Here is an 18,379-nt window from a genome sequence, read left to right on the forward strand (position 1 = left end):
TAATAATGTATGCTTATGGTATGCCTCCTTAAGATTCTACAAAATATTATATAAACACATGCATACAGCCATGATATGACATCTAAGGGGAGAAACATTCACAGATGAGCCCAAACATCACTAACAAAACCCCAATCCCTTTCAAAACATGTGTACATAAATAGATCATCAACTTAAGTCTTCTTAATAAGCCGAGTCTTTAGGTGGCAAGCAGCAGCAGGATCAACCCAGAGGAATCTAACCGCTACCTGAGAAGGGAAAACACAGAAATTCCATGAGCTTAAAGCCCAATGAGTGATTATAAAATCGTATAACATTATACATTACATCACTGTAAACATGTAAATATATTAATAAGGGTTTCAAGAAATTGTCTCTAAATGTAGCTTTAAACCATTTTTAGATACCATCAAACATCATTATTCCCTAGTTGAGAACGAGCCTAAATGCTCTAGCTCCCAACGTTTATTACCGACCAAGAGACCCATACTTTAGCCTCTTATTCAGAACTGCCTATGTGCACGTGGCCATACTAAGTACCGTCATACCTTAGGTACTTTCGCTCAGATACCTTCTCAAACCTGTCTTTCAGTATCGAGCTACTAAGATACCTTCTCAAATATGCTTCGGTATCAAGTTGGTCAGGTACCTTCTCAAATGTCCTTCGGTATCGGGGTATTTTATATCATCAAGTTAAGTTTTGTTTCCTACCATCTACACAAGAACTCATTCTCTCATAGCCTTCCTCTAGAAAGCATATTTTAACATTAGAACATAACTGTTGTAATGACTACATGACATACCTTGGCCTGTGCTACACATATACAAGCCGGGGAACATGCGTTAAGTTATTCACCATCTATTTGTTCATTGAGAAAGTATAAATTCATCACTAACGTCACTGTAACTTACTTGATTTTATATGCATAAGTACTGGAGACATTAATTCACTTAGTCACTCACCGCTCGTCAAGCTCTTAATGGTTTATACGCCTCTCATAGCTCTTCTTGGCCTGAAAGGACATAATTCCCGGTTAAACTACTTAGAATTCTTAGTAAAATACCTCAATTAGTTCATTTATTAAAGGAACTTTCATCAACAAAGACAACTTTACTGGCGAGATCCCCCATGAACGAGGTTAGCAAGATACTCTATAGCGATACCAACGAGATTCTCTAGAGCGAGATCAAGCTTTTCCTGGCAAACTTTCATTCTGATACTCACCTTACTAGCGATACTTAACCCAATTCCTAGCGAGATTTCCTTCTAGAGCGAGATCGGCGAGATTCTCTAGAGTGAAATCAGTGAGATTTCCTCTATAAGTGAGATCCTCATCCCCATATCTCGCTATAACTCCCACGGTGAACTGGTTGTTTGTTCATCCTAAGAAGCTATTTGCTTAAGCACCGATTCTCGGTTATAAATTTAGAAATTCATAACTCAAAATCCAAAGCTCTTTTCAAGAATCTTTCTTCTACAAACCTATTTAGAATTGATTAACTTTCTTACCTTATAATCTCAGCTAAAAATTCTTTGTAGTTTGGCCTGGAACTTCCAATCTTCACTTCGAGCCCTGATTAACCCAAGATTATGCCTCCTCTGTACTTTCTTCATTTCTTGTCCTTCTCCTTGTGCAATCTTCCTTCGACAAGACAACCTCGCAAACTAGATTCTCTCAATTTTCGAATGTCACCAATTTCACTAAATTTGCTCATGTCAATTGCCAAAACCATGCTTTTGAAGTTCTTCTTCCAAAAACTTCCCACTGCCTCTAGAGTTCAAGGGTTAACTGCCATGTCACCCCTCATTTAATATGTTTTTCCTTCCCTTCCATCATAACTCCTATAAACAAACATGAATTTCTACTTAGTAAATATATAATATAACATTCCTTTGGCTAAACATACTTATCTAAGAAACCTAGAGTATTCGGGGTTTACACATTATCCCAACAACCAATCTCATTTATTACTATTTCTAGACTTGTGGCAGAGCTTGATCAACACCGCAACATGAACTCGCCAGCTACCTGCAAGAAAAACACAGAGACAAACCATGAGCTTTACAAAGCTCAGTAAGTGATAAAACAAATATAAGTCTTTTACAAGCATTATCACGAGGTTCCCACACAAACCTCCACCATAACGTGAAGCTTTCACAAACCCAGCTACACACACGGTAGATGGCTAACATTTCATAACTAAAAATATCAATCTATGTGCACATAGTTCTCCCTTCCATGGGCTCAGAAGCTAGGCCCGACAGCCCTCTGACCATCCCATTTCAAGGTTTTTCCGTCCCACAGGCTCAGGAACTAGACTCTTCGGTCCCCTGACTATCCTGTAAGGATTTATTTTGGGCTTAGGCTCTAGGTCCATAGACCCCCTGACCATCCCAACATCATACACATCTCATAGCATAAACTACAGCATATTAATTAACAATATGCTTAAAAGAGCAAAGGAAGAAACCACTCACAGTGATCGGGAACTTTCTTCCCAGTTCACCCGGTTTCCCTTATTCCTTCGCTGGACCCTATTTCAGGTTTATCTTTAAACTTAGATTACTCACTCTTTCGAGCCTTATCTCAAGTCATTCCCTTCTTTAAAATTTTGTGAAAATATCTCTATCATACCTTAAAGTTTCGTCTTGAAATTCCTTGGCAAATGTTATAAGTCTCAAGTTTATTCCCCCTGGCCCGACTGTCTCCTCACTAGTGAGCACCTCTCAATTTTCCTTGAATTTGATAGCCTTAGAGTTAGAATTATGTTAAGGTATCCCTCACACCGAAACACTTAATTTAGAAACTTTTGGTTCAAAAGTCACTTGATTTGCACGAGTAGTTTGGAAAAGCTTCTTGTTTGAAGTTAGCTCATGCGTCTGCCCGTACGACCTTGTTTCCTTCGACACCTTGGCTAGTTCTTCTGTCCGAACATTGCCTTCCCTCCTTCGAATATCTTTTATTCTTTTCTTTCTTTATGGTTTTTTGTGTACTTAACTGATGTGTGGGTTGAAGTGAGGCGTTCTGCCCCTTTTTATAGGCGTTCAACTCTTCTCCATTGCCTGACACCTCTTCCCTTGATCACATCCAAGTGTTTTCCTTATCTTTTGCTAACTCCCAACCTCTTCCACCTTCTGCTTGATGTGTCTTCACCTCACACTATCAACTCATCCCTCACATCAACGCAATCTTAAGTGTCCTCCTCCTCCGTAGCCAGCACTTAAGGCTTAACTATGCATGTCTGCTCGTTCACACACCTCATTTACTTAGGTCTAAGAATCCTTCCTAGCAAGCCATATGTCTAGAGGACATCCTTAGATGCGTCCATCCACCCTCATAGGCGCTTGTCCCCCTTCGTATGCGGTCATCTAGCCACAAATGTGCACATCCAATTGCTGCAACATTCCTATGTCCGAACACATCAAATGGCGCATGCGTCCATCCTGGCTCGTCTTATCACCGCATAGTTCATCGCCTAACGCTGTTTCCGCATACAAGCAATGCATAATGTTGCCGCATAGCATCGACACATAGCGTTGCCACATAGCATCGACGAATAGCATCACCGTGTGACACCAATGCATAGGAGCTGTCGTATACCATCGACGCATACCTTCGACTGTACAATGCATAGCACCATTGTATGACGCCAATGCATAGCGATGTCGTATACCATCGACGCATACCTTCGGCCACACAACTTCGCATCGCCGCATTCCCTCGCACTGCATGCCCTTGCATAGGCATCACCGCATGCCATCGCATAACACTTCTGCGTCCATCGCCGCATGCCATCGCGTCCATCATATACCAAGGCTGCTGCATAGCATCACCACATGCCCTCGGCCATATTACCGCATACCATCGACTACATCACCGCATAGCAAGGCTGCCGCATCCATCGCACCACATGCGTTGTTCTAACCTTTCAAGGCATTGGCTGCCGCATGCGTTGTTCTTGGCCATACTTCAGCCTCTTTCACTGCTCAAGTAACCTCTTAATACTTCATGGCTCACGCATGGCACCACACCAACGCATTGTCAAACACTTAGTCATTTTTTTCTCCTTGGCTTCCAACAAATGTTTATACTTAGCCAAATTTCACTAGTTATGGCTTATTTCCAAAGTTATTTGACAAAACCTTTTAATCACTAAGAAATTTCCTATTTTTTAACTAAGGATCTAACTCATACTTAGTTAATCTCTTATATTTTTTGTTTAAAAGGGAAAATGGAATTTCGGGTTTCACAAATATCTTAACTTGAAATTTTGTGAAGTTGATATCTTCTAAGGCTCAATTTTGCATGATTTTGAACTTCTGGAATCATGTTTGTGATGTAAGTACATTTAAAGGTTTGACCAACTGAAATAACTTTTAAATAAGTACATTTAAGGGTTGAATGGATTGAGGAGGGCGAAAGATAGGATCGAGGGAGAAAGACTTATAAAAAAAAAAACTTATTTTAATACATATCCCACCCAGAAATCAGAGATGAACAATCAATAAAATACAGAGAAAACTAGATGAACAACAAGTTTCCTCTTTGTAATTGAAACATAATTCTAAAAAACATATACCCGATTACCATGGGCCAAACTCATTCCCGACCTAAATTTCGACCTAACCCGTTTATGTCTTCACTCGACCCCAATGCTACTGATGTCGTTTGGCTTGAGAAATTCTCATTTCTCTACAAACCGTGCCATAAAACGACACAAAAACAATCCAATTAAATTTCAGTAAAAAAAAAAAAGTGTTTTTAGATTCATTGATGGATGACGATTTGCATCATTAATTTCTTGATTGATAGATCTTTACCTAGATGGGAATCTACAATTTTCGTAGCCTGAAAAACAAGAAAGATCAAAATCGGAACACAATTCAAATATAGCATTTTCTGTTACAGATATGGAAAGTTTCTTGGAGTCAAAGAATAAATTTCGAGCAAGAATTTGAGAGATCAGAGTGAAGAAGAAACATATTAATATTTAAGCAGATATATGGAGCTTGTGGCGATTGGAGAGGATGAATTAGAAGACAGATAGAATGAATGTGAAGGCCGAAAAGCAAGGATGATACTTTTTGTGAAGGAGAAGAGCGAAGAAGGATCAAAGCTGGGAAGAAGAAGAGAGAAGCTGAAGAGACCTTTTGCAGTGAGAGAACGTGAAGTTTGATTGGGAGAATGAGTGAACCGGTGAAGAGACTTTGAAAAGCGTAACCCTTTTTAGAGGGAGAAATTTGTTGGGAAATTTCATTATTTTGACTAGCACCCAAAATATTTTGGTTTGCCGCTTTTTCCCTCTACTTTTAATAACAATAATCTTAAAAGGCTATTCTAAAAAGTTATTGAAGATGATATCTGTTGTAGTGTTAGGCTCTACGTGTGTCACTATAATCATCATTATTTTACAGATAAATCAATGTTGTAAAGGCTTAACTTTTTCATATTAGGTGGTATATCGATGAACTCGGTTACCAATCTCTAAGTTTTTGTTTCTTGATTTTGTGAAACCCGGATCTCCATTTTCCTACTTAAGTAAGTGATTAAGGGGTTGATTAGGAGAAAGTTAAATCCTATGTTATGTAAATAATCTAATAATTTTACAATTGTCATAATAATTATAATAATTGTCACCTTCTGTGGATCAACAATTAGTAAGAGTGAATGTAAACTATAATGGTTAGGTATTATAGTTACGATAAGCATATTTGATTCTAGAGTACGAGTAGAGAGTACCCTAAAAGGATAAAAAGAAGAGAAAACCTTGAAGACTTAAATCCTGAATAGTGAAGAAAGGATTGAAGAACTGAGGAAAATATAGAAAATTATTTGGGAAAATTCGTGTGGAAGTTGCACGGAGATAAACCATATTCACAGTAGCTAACGAGATTGGAAAGAATAAGAGTGGAGAGAGCGACACCAGCGAGAGTGGAGGCAATGAGAGAATGGGAGAGAGTGAGATTGGTTGAGCGAGAGACTGGGAGACAGCGAAGTTGGAGAGAAAACGTGGAGAGAAAGAAGGAGAGAGCAACGCTGGCGAGATTGGAAAGAGCGATGCTGGCGAGATTGGAGAGAGCGAGATCCTTAGCGAGAAACCTGGAGAGAGCGACACTGCCGAGATCCAAGCTAGCGAGAAGGCTGGAAAGAGCGAGATCCTTAACGAGAAACATGGAGAGAGAAACACTACCCAGAGCCAAATGAGCAAGAAGGCTGGAGAAAGCGAGATCCTTAGCGAGAGTGGAGAAAGCCAGAGTTTGAGCGAGAAAGTTGAAGAGAGCGAGAGTGGAGAGAGCGAGATTGTGAGCGAGAAAGTGGGAGAGAGCGAGAGTGGAAAGAGCGAGACTAGCGAGAAAGTGGGAAAGAGCGAGAGCGGAGAGAGCGAGAGCAGCCTGAACGGCTCATTCAAATGTCACTCTCACGCGTCGCCTATGCATTGAACGACCGAGTAAGCTTCTGGGTGATGTATTTGGACGCGTTGGGGGTGGATTATACATTTAAAAACCCTAATTTGATTACAAACAAAGCTTGAAGACGTAAGGAAAAACGTCAATTAAAATTTAGGTGTCCGATTAAGGGAAATTCTTAAACCCTATGAAACTATGTTTGATGGGTTTGGGAAGAAACATTGAACCAATGTGAAGTCAGCTTACGTTGATAAAGAGAGGATTAAACATTTGGCCATGTAGCCAAGTAGGTGCTATCAATCCCACGAGCAATTTGAACGCCTATAAATAGGGAGTTGGGATTTCATTTTCATATCACACAAAAATCGTAGAGAAAGTAGCGGGCAGTGAGGGTTCAGAGGAATGTGGCAACTTGAGACAAGGAGATCTCCTAATCTATGAAGCTTCTTGAGTCATTTTAGAATAGTTTTGTAGAAGGAAGTATCTCAAAATAAGGTTTAGAACTATGAGTAATCTAAGCTGTAAGTTGGATCTTGATTCTAGGGGTAAAAAGTGAGTCCGAGGTAGAAAAGGGAACTATTAGAAAGGCTCCTAAGCAATTAAGGTGAGTGTTATAGTTTTGATAGTTAACATATGTCGTGAGTGTTATAGCTTTGATCATTAACACATAGTGTGAGTGTTATAGCATTATAGTTTCGATATATCGTGAGTGTTATGTTGCTTTGATAAATAAAGAATATTGTGTGTTTATACAGTGTTGATAGTAAATGCATATTATCAGTATTCACTTAGCTTTATACTCTGATATTGGAATATATTCATCTGTAGATACAAAATACATGCTTTTGGTGATAGGATGATTCCATGATATTGTTTGTGTGTGACTGTGGAAACTGAGATTATGCCCGGGATATAGTTAGCATGCTTAAAAATGATGCTTGGGGGGAAACATATGGTCGACTTCGGTCGGCGGGAAAATATGGTCGGCTTCGGTCAGCGGGAAATAAAAGTCCGTGACGACCGGCGGAAAATATGGTCAAGTACCTAAGCCTGACTAGCGGGATAAATAAAATGGTCGATGTGCACATTGGTGGGAATTGGGGTCATAGGAAGGTTTCCATAGATGATTGTATTGATTAATGATATGATATGCATGCTACGTATAGCTTTTGGGATAAAGATTACTGGTTGCATGATTATATCTTTGACTGTGCATGAGTTATAATGCGAGTGTTGGCATGTGATTGATTTCCCAAAAATGATGATTTTTAAAGTGAATTTCATCTTAAAAGAACCACTCACTGGGCTTATTAGCTCACACTCTTAAAATTTTTTTCTTAATCCCCTTCCTCAGGCAGCGGAAGATGAGGAGTTCCAGGGTGCTGCTAAGGTCAAGGTCTACCACGTGTCCCAATTACACTTCCGGAGGGTTTTTACGGTTGTCGTTGTAAACTTTGTTGTTAAGTCCTTAAGTTGTATAAACGTTATTTCACTATCGTAATAAAAGATGGGCCTACTTAATCCGTTATAGTTATCTCCTTGACTTAATCATTCCACTGTATATAAGTTATAGTACAGTATCAGAGTTATTCCACAAGAATCATTAGGCAGTAAGTGTCAGCTCAAGGGTTGATAACTGCTCCAGTCGCATCCCTCTCCCAGGCTAAGAATGTGGTCTGGGGTGGGGTGTGACAAATTTGTTGTTTGTTATTTTGTTATTATGTCTGTGATTACCAAGACGTCTTGTTTAATATATGTGCTCTATGTAACATAACACCTTAAAATTTTAGGATGCTTGTTACTCATTATGATTCTAATTCTTTAAAGGAGGCATTGGTGAATAAGTGTCAAATTGGTGTTCTTGCATGATGTTCTGATCAAATTATCAATGGCAATGATGATGGAAAATAATCTTTGTGTTGGAGTGGAGGTGGAGAAAAAAATAAGAAAATAAATGATTTACAAAGGAAAGTGTGTGTAGAGTTATGATGACTATGATGAATAAAGAGAATGAAATTGGAAAATTAGTGCCTATTTGATAACGTTCGTGCTTACGATTTTTTTGTTTTTATTTCTTATTTTTTAAGAAACTGACTTGTTTGATAACTATTCTTATTTTGTAGTTTTTAGAATTTGAGTAACGCTTATGAAAATGGGTTTTGTTTCTATTTTATATAATATTGTTTCTTTTATTTATCAAACCATCTTTTCACCTCTTGGTTGTGTGTTCAACTCCTATCTTGGGCACCTTTATTTTTCTCTTTTTATATTTATGTTTCATCTTTTATATTTTATTTATTAATTTTTCTATTTACAAAAAGTTCTACTGTATTTGTATTTATATTTTATTTTTATTTTGAATTTAAGAACTTAAATTTATATATTATTTTAATTTTGAATATGTACATTAATTTTTTATATTTTAAACTTCCACTCTCAAGATGTCCACTTATTTATTTTATTTCTTTTATATTTATTTTCATCTTTCATCTTTTTATATTTTTATTAATTTTTCTATTTACAAAAATAATTATGCTATATTTATATTTACTTTGATTTTGTATCTTAAAATTCTCCTCTATTATTTTAATTTTCGAAATGTATATTATGTTTTTTTTTTTTTTTTTTTTTTACATTTCAACTTTTGAATATTAACTTTTACATGTTTATATATTATTTGAATTCTAATGTTTTTAGTATATCTAAAACCGAGTAGAATTTTACAATGTATAAATTTTGCTAACAAGATACTTATTTAACTTAACGAATTTTACAATGTGTAAATTTTGCTAACAAGACACTTATTTAACTTAACTCTAATATTTTACAACAACGGCAATTACATAATAACTTGAGTTAGAGATGACAGTGTCGGTCAATGTATAAATTTTGCTAACAAGATACTTATTTAACTTAACGAATTTTACAATGTGTAAATTTTGCTAACAAGACACTTATTTAACTTAACTCTAATATTTTACAACAACGGCAATTACATAATAACTTGAGTTAGAGATGACAGTGTCGGTCAATTTGGGTAACATATGAAGGTTAGGATACAACTTTGTTATTATATTTAGTGGTCATCGAGGTCTAGCCTTGTATTATATGATATAAACTTTTGATAATATCTTTTTTCCAATGTTTAATGTATGACATATCTTCTTTTTTATATTATATTGTTAAAAAAAATAAGGAAAAAAACAATAAACAAAAAACAAGAAATAGTTATCAAACAAGATTATGTTTCTATTTCTTTATTTCAAATAACAGGGAATGGAAATAATATCTTTTTTTCAATGTTTAATGTATGACATATCTTATTTTATATATTATATTGTTAAAAAAAATAAGGAAAAAAAAAGAAACAAAAAACAAGATATAGTTATCAAACAAGTTTATGTTTCTATTTCTTTATTTAAAATAACAAAGAACGGGAATAATTATCAAACATATTCCTATTCTTAAAAAAGAGGAAACATGAAACAAAAAACAACGAACGAAAAATAGGAAACGAGAACGTTATCAAATGGTCTTAGACTAAGTCATGCTAAAATAAGGATCTTTTGTTGAAAAACAGATTTGGAACAGATTTATATGGATGGTTTTAGCCACAATCTCAGCGATTTGGTGGTATGCATGGAAAACACATCCAAAATTAAAACATGTGTAGAAAGCAATTAAAAAGCCACATCTTTTATTTATCATACGAGCTATCGAGAAAAGGATAATTATATGCTAGCTTGTAGCATTTTGAAGAGTTGAATCATAACTTTCGTTTGTTGTGTGTTTTCTTTTCCTAAAATGTTCCAATTTTACATGTTAAAGAAAACTTTAGGTTGATGAATGGATTTATTTTTTGGTTCAAATTTTAATGTTGTTGTCATCTTTTTAAACAAAAGAAAGGAAATTATCATAAATAATCTTTTTAAGTTTTCACATTACAAAATTAGCATTCTTTTTGGCAGCTAGTTAGAATATTTTTTCTCGGTTCATCTCATTCAAGATTGACCATCGAGATTTAGTTAAAAAAAAAAACTTTTTATAACTTATTGATTGTTTTCGATTTTCTCAGTACATCTGGCCAGATTAATTTGTTAATTTTGTATGTAATCTTCCCAAATCTTATACCAAATCTTATATCTTTTCAAATTTTCTCCAAATTTGGTTTTCTTTACTTATACCAAATAAGTGTCATATTTATTTCGTAATTTTTTAAAACTTAGCATAATTTATCTTTTGATAGTTGAATGAATTTCCAAAATTCCAAATGAGTTTCCTACTGTCAAAATAGATTTTCCAAATTAATTCAAGATGATTGCACTATCATTATTAAATTTTGGAAAATATCAAATTTCACGAAAAATTGGGTAGAATTTGGGATATATGTTGAATCTCGATATTAATCCTACTTGAGATTCATTCGAAAAAGCTCAAATATACTGAATTTAGGTGTTAATTATGCCTGCATTTTACTTAAAAAGCTCAAATATATCGAATCTCAGTGTCAATTTGTTCGGGATTAACACTGAGATCCACAAAATTAAACAAATTTCTAAATTAATTTACCGACTATCTAAATATATATTTACCAATTATCTTTTCAAATTTCTCCAAATTGTAAACTATTTGGTAGTGTGATTTTTTTTATTTTGGAAAGATATGAGAAGATTACATAATATTTGGAAAAGTTAGCAAATCTCGATGCGTAATTCTAGCGAGATCTATAGAGAAGACGCAAAATAATCGATAAGTTATAAAAAGTTATTTTGAAATAAAATCTCAATGGCCAATCTCATATTAGATGCATCGAGATAAATTATTCTAACAACTTTTTAAAAAGCGTATTAATTTTATAAGATGAAAACTTAAACGTCTTATTTCCGACAAATCTCCACAAAAGTATTGTTGAATAAGGTAATGCTTTTATGCAAGTTCAAAATAAAGCTTTATATTTTCATTTACATTAATTTAGATCCAACCATGTGAGTTTTTCTAACCATGAAATATAATAATCAAAATTCATCATTATTCAGGGTTCGATATAAACACGTAGGTTTTTTCATATTTTAATTAGGCTACAATTAGTTTGTGGCCAGAAAAAGCTTTTTTCATATTTTTCATATTCTAATACCTCAGTATATTTTAATTAGGCACACCCTTGATGAAATAACTGTCGAACAATAAACAAAGTTTAGTTATCAATTTGTGTTTAGATTAAAAAATAGGGATGGGGGGTTAATAATATGTCACACATCAAGTTCACAACCTATACAACATCTTTTAGTTTCATTGCAACTTGTCTTTTATTCTTCAATTGATATATTTAGAGAGTTTAGAATGCAAAATAAAACATCAATTGCATACAAATTTTCAAACATCTTACATAAAGAATAAGTTAAAAGAGAAAAAAAGACGATATGGGTGTGATTAAATCGAGCTTCTTGACTACTATATTATTGATGTCACTGTTATCATTTAAAGTTGAGACTCGATCCCATGTTGATGTTATTTTTCCTTTGAGGAAGTATGGTGACATTGGGCCTGGTGTTGATATCACCGAGTTAACACACACAATAAAATGAATGTGAAAGTGATTACTTATTGAATTGATAAATTATCTTTGCTAATTTTTGTTACTTGTGAAACATAGGCTTTGGAAGATGCATGGAATGATGCATGTGCATCTTTTCGTCCAAGTGCAGTGGTAATTCCAAAAGGAACGTTTAAAGTAAGTGAAGGAAAATTTAAAGGCCCTTATAAGAGCCCTATTGAAATGCGACTTCGAGGAATATTGCAGGCTCCAAAACACCCCCAAGGGGATAGTTGGATTACTTTTGCATATGTTGATAGATTGACACTATCAGGTGGAGGAGTTTTTGATGGTCAGGGAAAGGCAGGTTGGGAAAAGAATGATTGCCATACAAACATAAATTGTGCTGATCTTCCTATTGTAAGCTCTATATACCTTGCATTGTTTTTCTTTTCAATCTCATTGGTCACAATAAAATGGTAAATACTTATGATAATGTTAAAGGAATTAAGTTTAGAAATAAATTTTAACCATTAAAAACATTAAGTATGTGCTAAATTTTGAAAGTATAAAAATTATATATTGGAAAAAAAAATTGATCATGATCTTGTCCCTTCTTGTAAAAATTTGTGGCTTCACCCTTGCTATGATATGACATATTGCATGTTCAACTTCATTACCAATTCAACTGCGAAGAGAATAACATCAATTGATAGTCAGAACTTCCATATCAACATCCTAGGATGCAACAACCTCATATTCAATGGTGTCAACATAATTGCACCAGAAAATAGTCCCCACACAGATGGAATACATATTGGTCGATCGATTAGGATATCAATTACTGAGTCTCAAATCGCAACAGGAAATGATTGCATCTCCCTTGGAGATGGAAGCAAACGAATAAAAGTCACCAACGTAACATGCGGACCTGGACATGGAATAAGTATAGGAAGTCTTTGAAAATACACTAATGAAGAACCCGTTGAAGGTATCGTAGTGAAGAACTGCACCATAATGAACACTACAAATGGTGTTAGGATCAAAACATGGTCAACCTCTCCTGTTGCTAGTACTGCTACCAACATGCATTTTTAAGACATTATAATGGTAAATGTTAGCAACCCAATTCTCATAGACCAAGAGTACTGCCATGGAATTAGTGCAATAGAAAGGTATTTATCATTCTCAAAACTTTGATTTTGAAATTCTTCATGTCAACTTCACAAATAAATTTTTCATTTTACTTTTTTAGATTTCATCAAAGATTAAGATTAGTAAAGTGAACTTCAAGAATCTTATAGGAACTTCGGCAATCCCAATGACGGTCAAGCTTGTTTGCAGTAGCGACTTGTCATGTGAAGAAATAAAAGTAACCAATATTGACCTCGTTTATAATGGAAAAGAAGGTCCCATTACATGTCAATGTACGAATGTGAGACTCATTATCCTACTACTTCAAAATGATGGACAACCATGATTATTAGACAATTCCTCTCTGCCTTTTTGTTTCTTTTGTTTTACTTTTCCAAGTAAACAAGTTGGTGAAATTTTTTAGGGAAGCTTATAACATGAGTACTCTAATTTGATTATTATTATTATTATTATTATTATTATTATTTTATATATATATACTCGTAGTCTTTAATCTTGAAACATGAAAATTTTCTAATACCTCAGTATAATAACTCGGTTTGACTGTACTTTTCAAGTGTAGATTCTTTTTGTCTTTTTTTTTTTTATTTTTTTTTAAAGGGAATGACAATCTATTAAATTAAATTATTTTACCAATTAATATCATTCCACTTTACAAGATTATTTCAATTAACACAAATTACATGAAAGTTATTAAATTCCTAGGAAAAAAAAAGTTTCTTGATAAATTATATTCCTCATTTAGCAAATGTTAAGTTCATATCAAGACAATAATTGTCATTCACACATATTCTTAATCAGAACATAATTCAATTGAATAATACATTTACATCCGCAAAGTTAGAGTTTCAAATTGTTCAGGAAAATCTCATACTCCTATCACAGAAATAACAGAAAAATAATAGAGAAATTAATAAAAAGACAATAAATCTGGGAATACAAGTATCAACATGGAAAAACTCCATAATAACGAAAAAATTATTGACCAAAAAGATTTCACCTATGTTAAAAATTATTTTAATCGCACAAAATAATTCTCTCCCTGATCACTATTACATGTTGTATTACTCATACTCTTTAATCTCATTCTCAACCTAGAGAATATAAAGGAAATTTAACACAATCAAACTTAAAGTATTTCTAATTGCAGTTGACCCAAAGGCATAGACTTTTTTATAGTGTTAGGAGCCCATCGGTTTTTTAACATTTTAGACATGGAATATGTGCTCTTCTAATATTTTGCCACAATCGAATACAAATCTATCATTTCCATGCTATTAAACTTGAAGAAACAAAGTACTATGAGATATTTTAATACATATAATGTTCTTTAAGTTTTAGAATTAATAAAAAAAATAACCTATATTCTAATTTGATAATGTTTTTGTATTTTGTTTTACACATAATTTTAAGGTTTTAAAGAATTTGAAAGATAGCACATTGGACTTCTCATTTAAAGATTTGGACAAAGATTTTTTAGTAAAAGAAAAACAATGGGGTTCATTTTAATGTATGTTATTGTTTTAATATAATAAGATAATAATGATGCAGACTAATTAATGATATTGATTAAAGTGAAAAATTGGAATTTTAAATTTTAATAAAGAAAAAAAGTTTTAAAATAATTCTAAATCATCTCAATTGATCAAATTTCTAAAAATAAATAAATAAATCTATTATTTTACTGATGTTAGTCATTACTAAGTGAAAGAGTTTCAAATGATAGTGTGTGGGGCAAAAAGAAATTCTCAATCATTTCTCATAACTAATTCATTAATATATATTACTAATAATGATTAATGTTTTATATTTCTGTTAACATGTCCACAATATTTTATTATGTCTATTGGTCCAATCCCAATATAAAGGATGATTCAACATTTATATTATATCTTATGTCTAATAGTAGCATATTTCATCGATTTTTATGAAATATGCAACTATGGTGTCAACAAAATATCAATAATGTAACTCTAATGATAATAATAATATGAATTTGAACTTGCCAAAGTAAAAAACATGCTCTAAAAAGTCAATTGACGTCGATATTTTGTCGATATTGTCATTGATATATTTATCTATAGTTGAAACATCAACATAATTTTGTCAACATTGATATTTAAAACCTTGATGTTGGATATACTATATAATATAAATTTCCGATAATCCATGTTTATATTTTCTCTTGAACAACAAAATCAAATAGCTTGTATCAAGATCGCACATCACAAATATCAGCTCCTCTCAAAGAAAATTTCTAGGACGTGTTTGAAGAAAATCAAGTTGTTAGATGAAAATTTTTTGCAGAAGAAATAACAACCACAGGATGAAAGATTAAACATATAGATCTGATAAAGAGGATAAATCATCAAACATTGAGTTTCTAGGCAATAACTATGAGAAAGAAAGCAGGTCGAGAGTGTTATCGCACTCATTTTCCAATAAATTTTGAGGTATTTGAGAAGAAAAAAAAAAGAAAGAAAGAAAAATTGGAACAATAAAGACAATACAAGATTAAAAAAATAAAAAATAAAAATAATGAAAACAGTAATAATAAGGATGATATGATATTTGTAAAAAAAAAAATAATAAAAAAAGAAAAATTGATATAAATTTGTTTGGAAAGATTTTTTTATTATTTCTTAAATTTAAACAAATAAGAGGGATTTTTGTAATGTGATTTTTTTATATTAAAATATAGGAAGGGGGAAATTTAATTATGGTGTAATACAAGATATTGTTAAATGCAATTTAGGATTTTAGAAAAGCACATATACATGCATTAGATGAAATTTGCTAGAATTCGAAAAAAAATTTCGATTTTTGCTATTCTTCAAAATGAAACCTCAAATGTTGCTGTTAGGTCCAATTTTCTAATAGCATGTAGACATAAGTGAACAATGTTTCTTCTGTATAATATATATCCTTAAGTCTTTATGTACAATATAATGTACCTTAAAATCTACTTTAATTCATTTGAAATTTTATTTTAGACCGACGATAAAGGTTACAAAAATTTATGAAATAAACTGGTAGATGAAATTAATGAGCTATGTTTCAATTACAATTAATTTTTAGTAAACAAATTGAGGAATGAGAATTTGAACATCTAATTTTAAAAAGAGAGTGTAATACGTCAATTAGTGGTAATTAAGTTATGTTTACTTTGACAATAATATGATTCATGTACTACATCCAAAGGCTAGTAAAATTAATATGGATAGAATATAACATAATGACCAAAAAGACTATTTAATTTTGTTTTTTTTTTCTTAATTAAAAAACCAACAATAAACCCTATAATTAATCATCTAAAAAGTTAGTATGGATGCTGGCCTATATAGTTGCCTGGAGGATAATAGTTGTATATAAAAAAAACCCAATTGTTTTGGCATTTCACTTGGGCACAACCAACAGATTTGGTGTTCCTCCACACTAACTGTGTATAATGGATACATGATACATGTGTTAGAATAATAGTCATAATGATTTTTCTCATCGGCCCATACACTTACCGCTGTCTCTACTGTCATCACTTCGTATCCCTCTGCTAGGTTTTCGCCATAGGGTCCTCAAGAGTGCTCCATTTGACAAGTGGTAATCTTTGGGTTGGCGTAATTTTGAGCATAGGCAGCCAAAGTGGCGTTCCAATGGAGGGGCTCGACACCAACCTCCGCACGGATGGCGTTGTGGGCGGCTATGTAGTTCTTAGGGTAGCTTTTTGCCTCGATGGGGGCAACGGGAGCTAGGACTCGGGTTAATGCCAACAAACAAAGAGAGGAGAGAATGTTGGCAAATGCCATATTTGTAAGCTATAGTTGGAATAATGGTTAAATGTGTTGAATGTTGATGTTGGGGGTCTGGCTTAGCTAAAGGCTTTTTATACAGAGATGAAAGTTGGGCATAGTTACATTTTAGGGGTTTTTTTGAAGACAAAGAAAATGTCTAATAGTAGTGTGGGACAACAAAGAAATTATCTCAATCGTTTCAATAACTAATTCATTAATATATATTACTAATAATAGAGTATATTGTATATATGTGGATTAAGGTTTTAAATTTTCAACGTAACCACGATATTTTCTTATGTTTATAGGTTCAACATCAATTTGAAGAATGATTCAACATTTGTATTATATCTTAGAAAAATTGAAGAAACATGTAACCTAATATCAACAAAATATCTATGATGTGAACCTAACATTGACAAAAATATAAATTTAAACTTATCAAGCTAAGAAAATGCTCTAAAAAGTCGATTGACACCAACATTTTGTCAATATTCACATAGAAATTCAAATAAAGTTGAAACATTGACATATTTTTGTCAATATTGACATTTAAAATCTTGATGTGGATGTGATAAATAAATATTTTCTTATGATAATTATATATATTTTTTATAATCAACATGTACACTTTCTTCTTAGTAAAAATAAAATAAAATAGCCTGCAAATTCCACAAATGAATTTTTCTCTATCAAACTCCCGGTGATAATTAGTCTTTTGAATTTATTATTTTACAACATAAATTTATTATTTGAAACTCATTCAAATACAATTGTTTATGCCAAATTTTGTCTAAGGAAAAACGTACTTGGCCTCCACGTGACAACAATTATAAAATTATAATTCAAGGAAGAGAGTTCCTGCAAAAGAAAGAAAAAGAGCTATGATGCCTAAGTCAGTAACAAAATTAGATGAGATGAAGAAATTAGAATTGTTAAGTTACCTCTCCTTTATGCTTTTCACCCTTATTTATTGTCTTCTTCGGTCCGACTTCTCACTATCCCTGTTTCTATTTAGAGTAGGGATTTCTCCCATCAACTCCCCCAAGAAAACGGGTTTGTTTCCTTGGGCTCGACCTTGGCCTTGGTAGTATGAGCTTGACCCAAACCAACTTCTCTCCATTTTCTTATCCTCACTTCTTGCATTCAGTTTTTAATGTTAAATTTGATATTTTGCATGTCAAAAATCCTTTTTGCCCCCTCTGTCGAATTTTTCCTATACCATTAGCCCCCATTGCGAAGTTTAGAACAAAGTTTTGGTCGTACCATTGAGATATAAACTTGAGAGTATTGCTCTTTACCTTTTGTTGCCTTCCGACTTGATCTTCTTCTCTGAATTTTATGTCCCACCTACCTTTAATCGACCTGATTTTATCATAACAAACTTGGCCTTCCCAAATTACCCTGGACTCTTTACCTCTTTTCGGAGTGTTCAATTAAAATCGTGTCCCCAGAAAGGTACAATTGAGCTCCTTACGCGCATCTGTCCAATTA

The 18,379-nt window shown here is 33.1% G+C and overlaps 1 protein-coding gene and 1 pseudogene across 1 annotated transcript; one reads left to right on the forward strand and one right to left on the reverse strand.

Annotated features, from left to right (window-relative positions):
- Positions 1-7,340: 7,340 nt before the first annotated feature.
- LOC120077313 (exopolygalacturonase-like) lies at positions 7,341-13,422 on the forward strand. The gene is made up of 4 exons (XM_090313575.1): positions 7,341-7,418; positions 7,764-7,838; positions 12,063-12,362; positions 13,198-13,422. The coding sequence occupies exons 1-4, from the start codon at positions 7,341-7,343 to the stop codon at positions 13,420-13,422; spliced, it is 678 nt and encodes a 225-aa protein (XP_090169701.1).
- A 2,994-nt stretch (positions 13,423-16,416) lies between these two features.
- On the reverse strand, positions 16,417-16,900 carry LOC120078803 (basic form of pathogenesis-related protein 1-like; annotated as a pseudogene).
- Positions 16,901-18,379: the final 1,479 nt, after the last annotated feature.

This window comes from Benincasa hispida, chromosome 5, assembly GCF_027475165.1.
Source record: "Benincasa hispida cultivar pf3 chromosome 5, pf3_genome.v1.1, whole genome shotgun sequence".
NCBI classification, from domain to species: domain Eukaryota; kingdom Viridiplantae; phylum Streptophyta; class Magnoliopsida; order Cucurbitales; family Cucurbitaceae; genus Benincasa; species Benincasa hispida.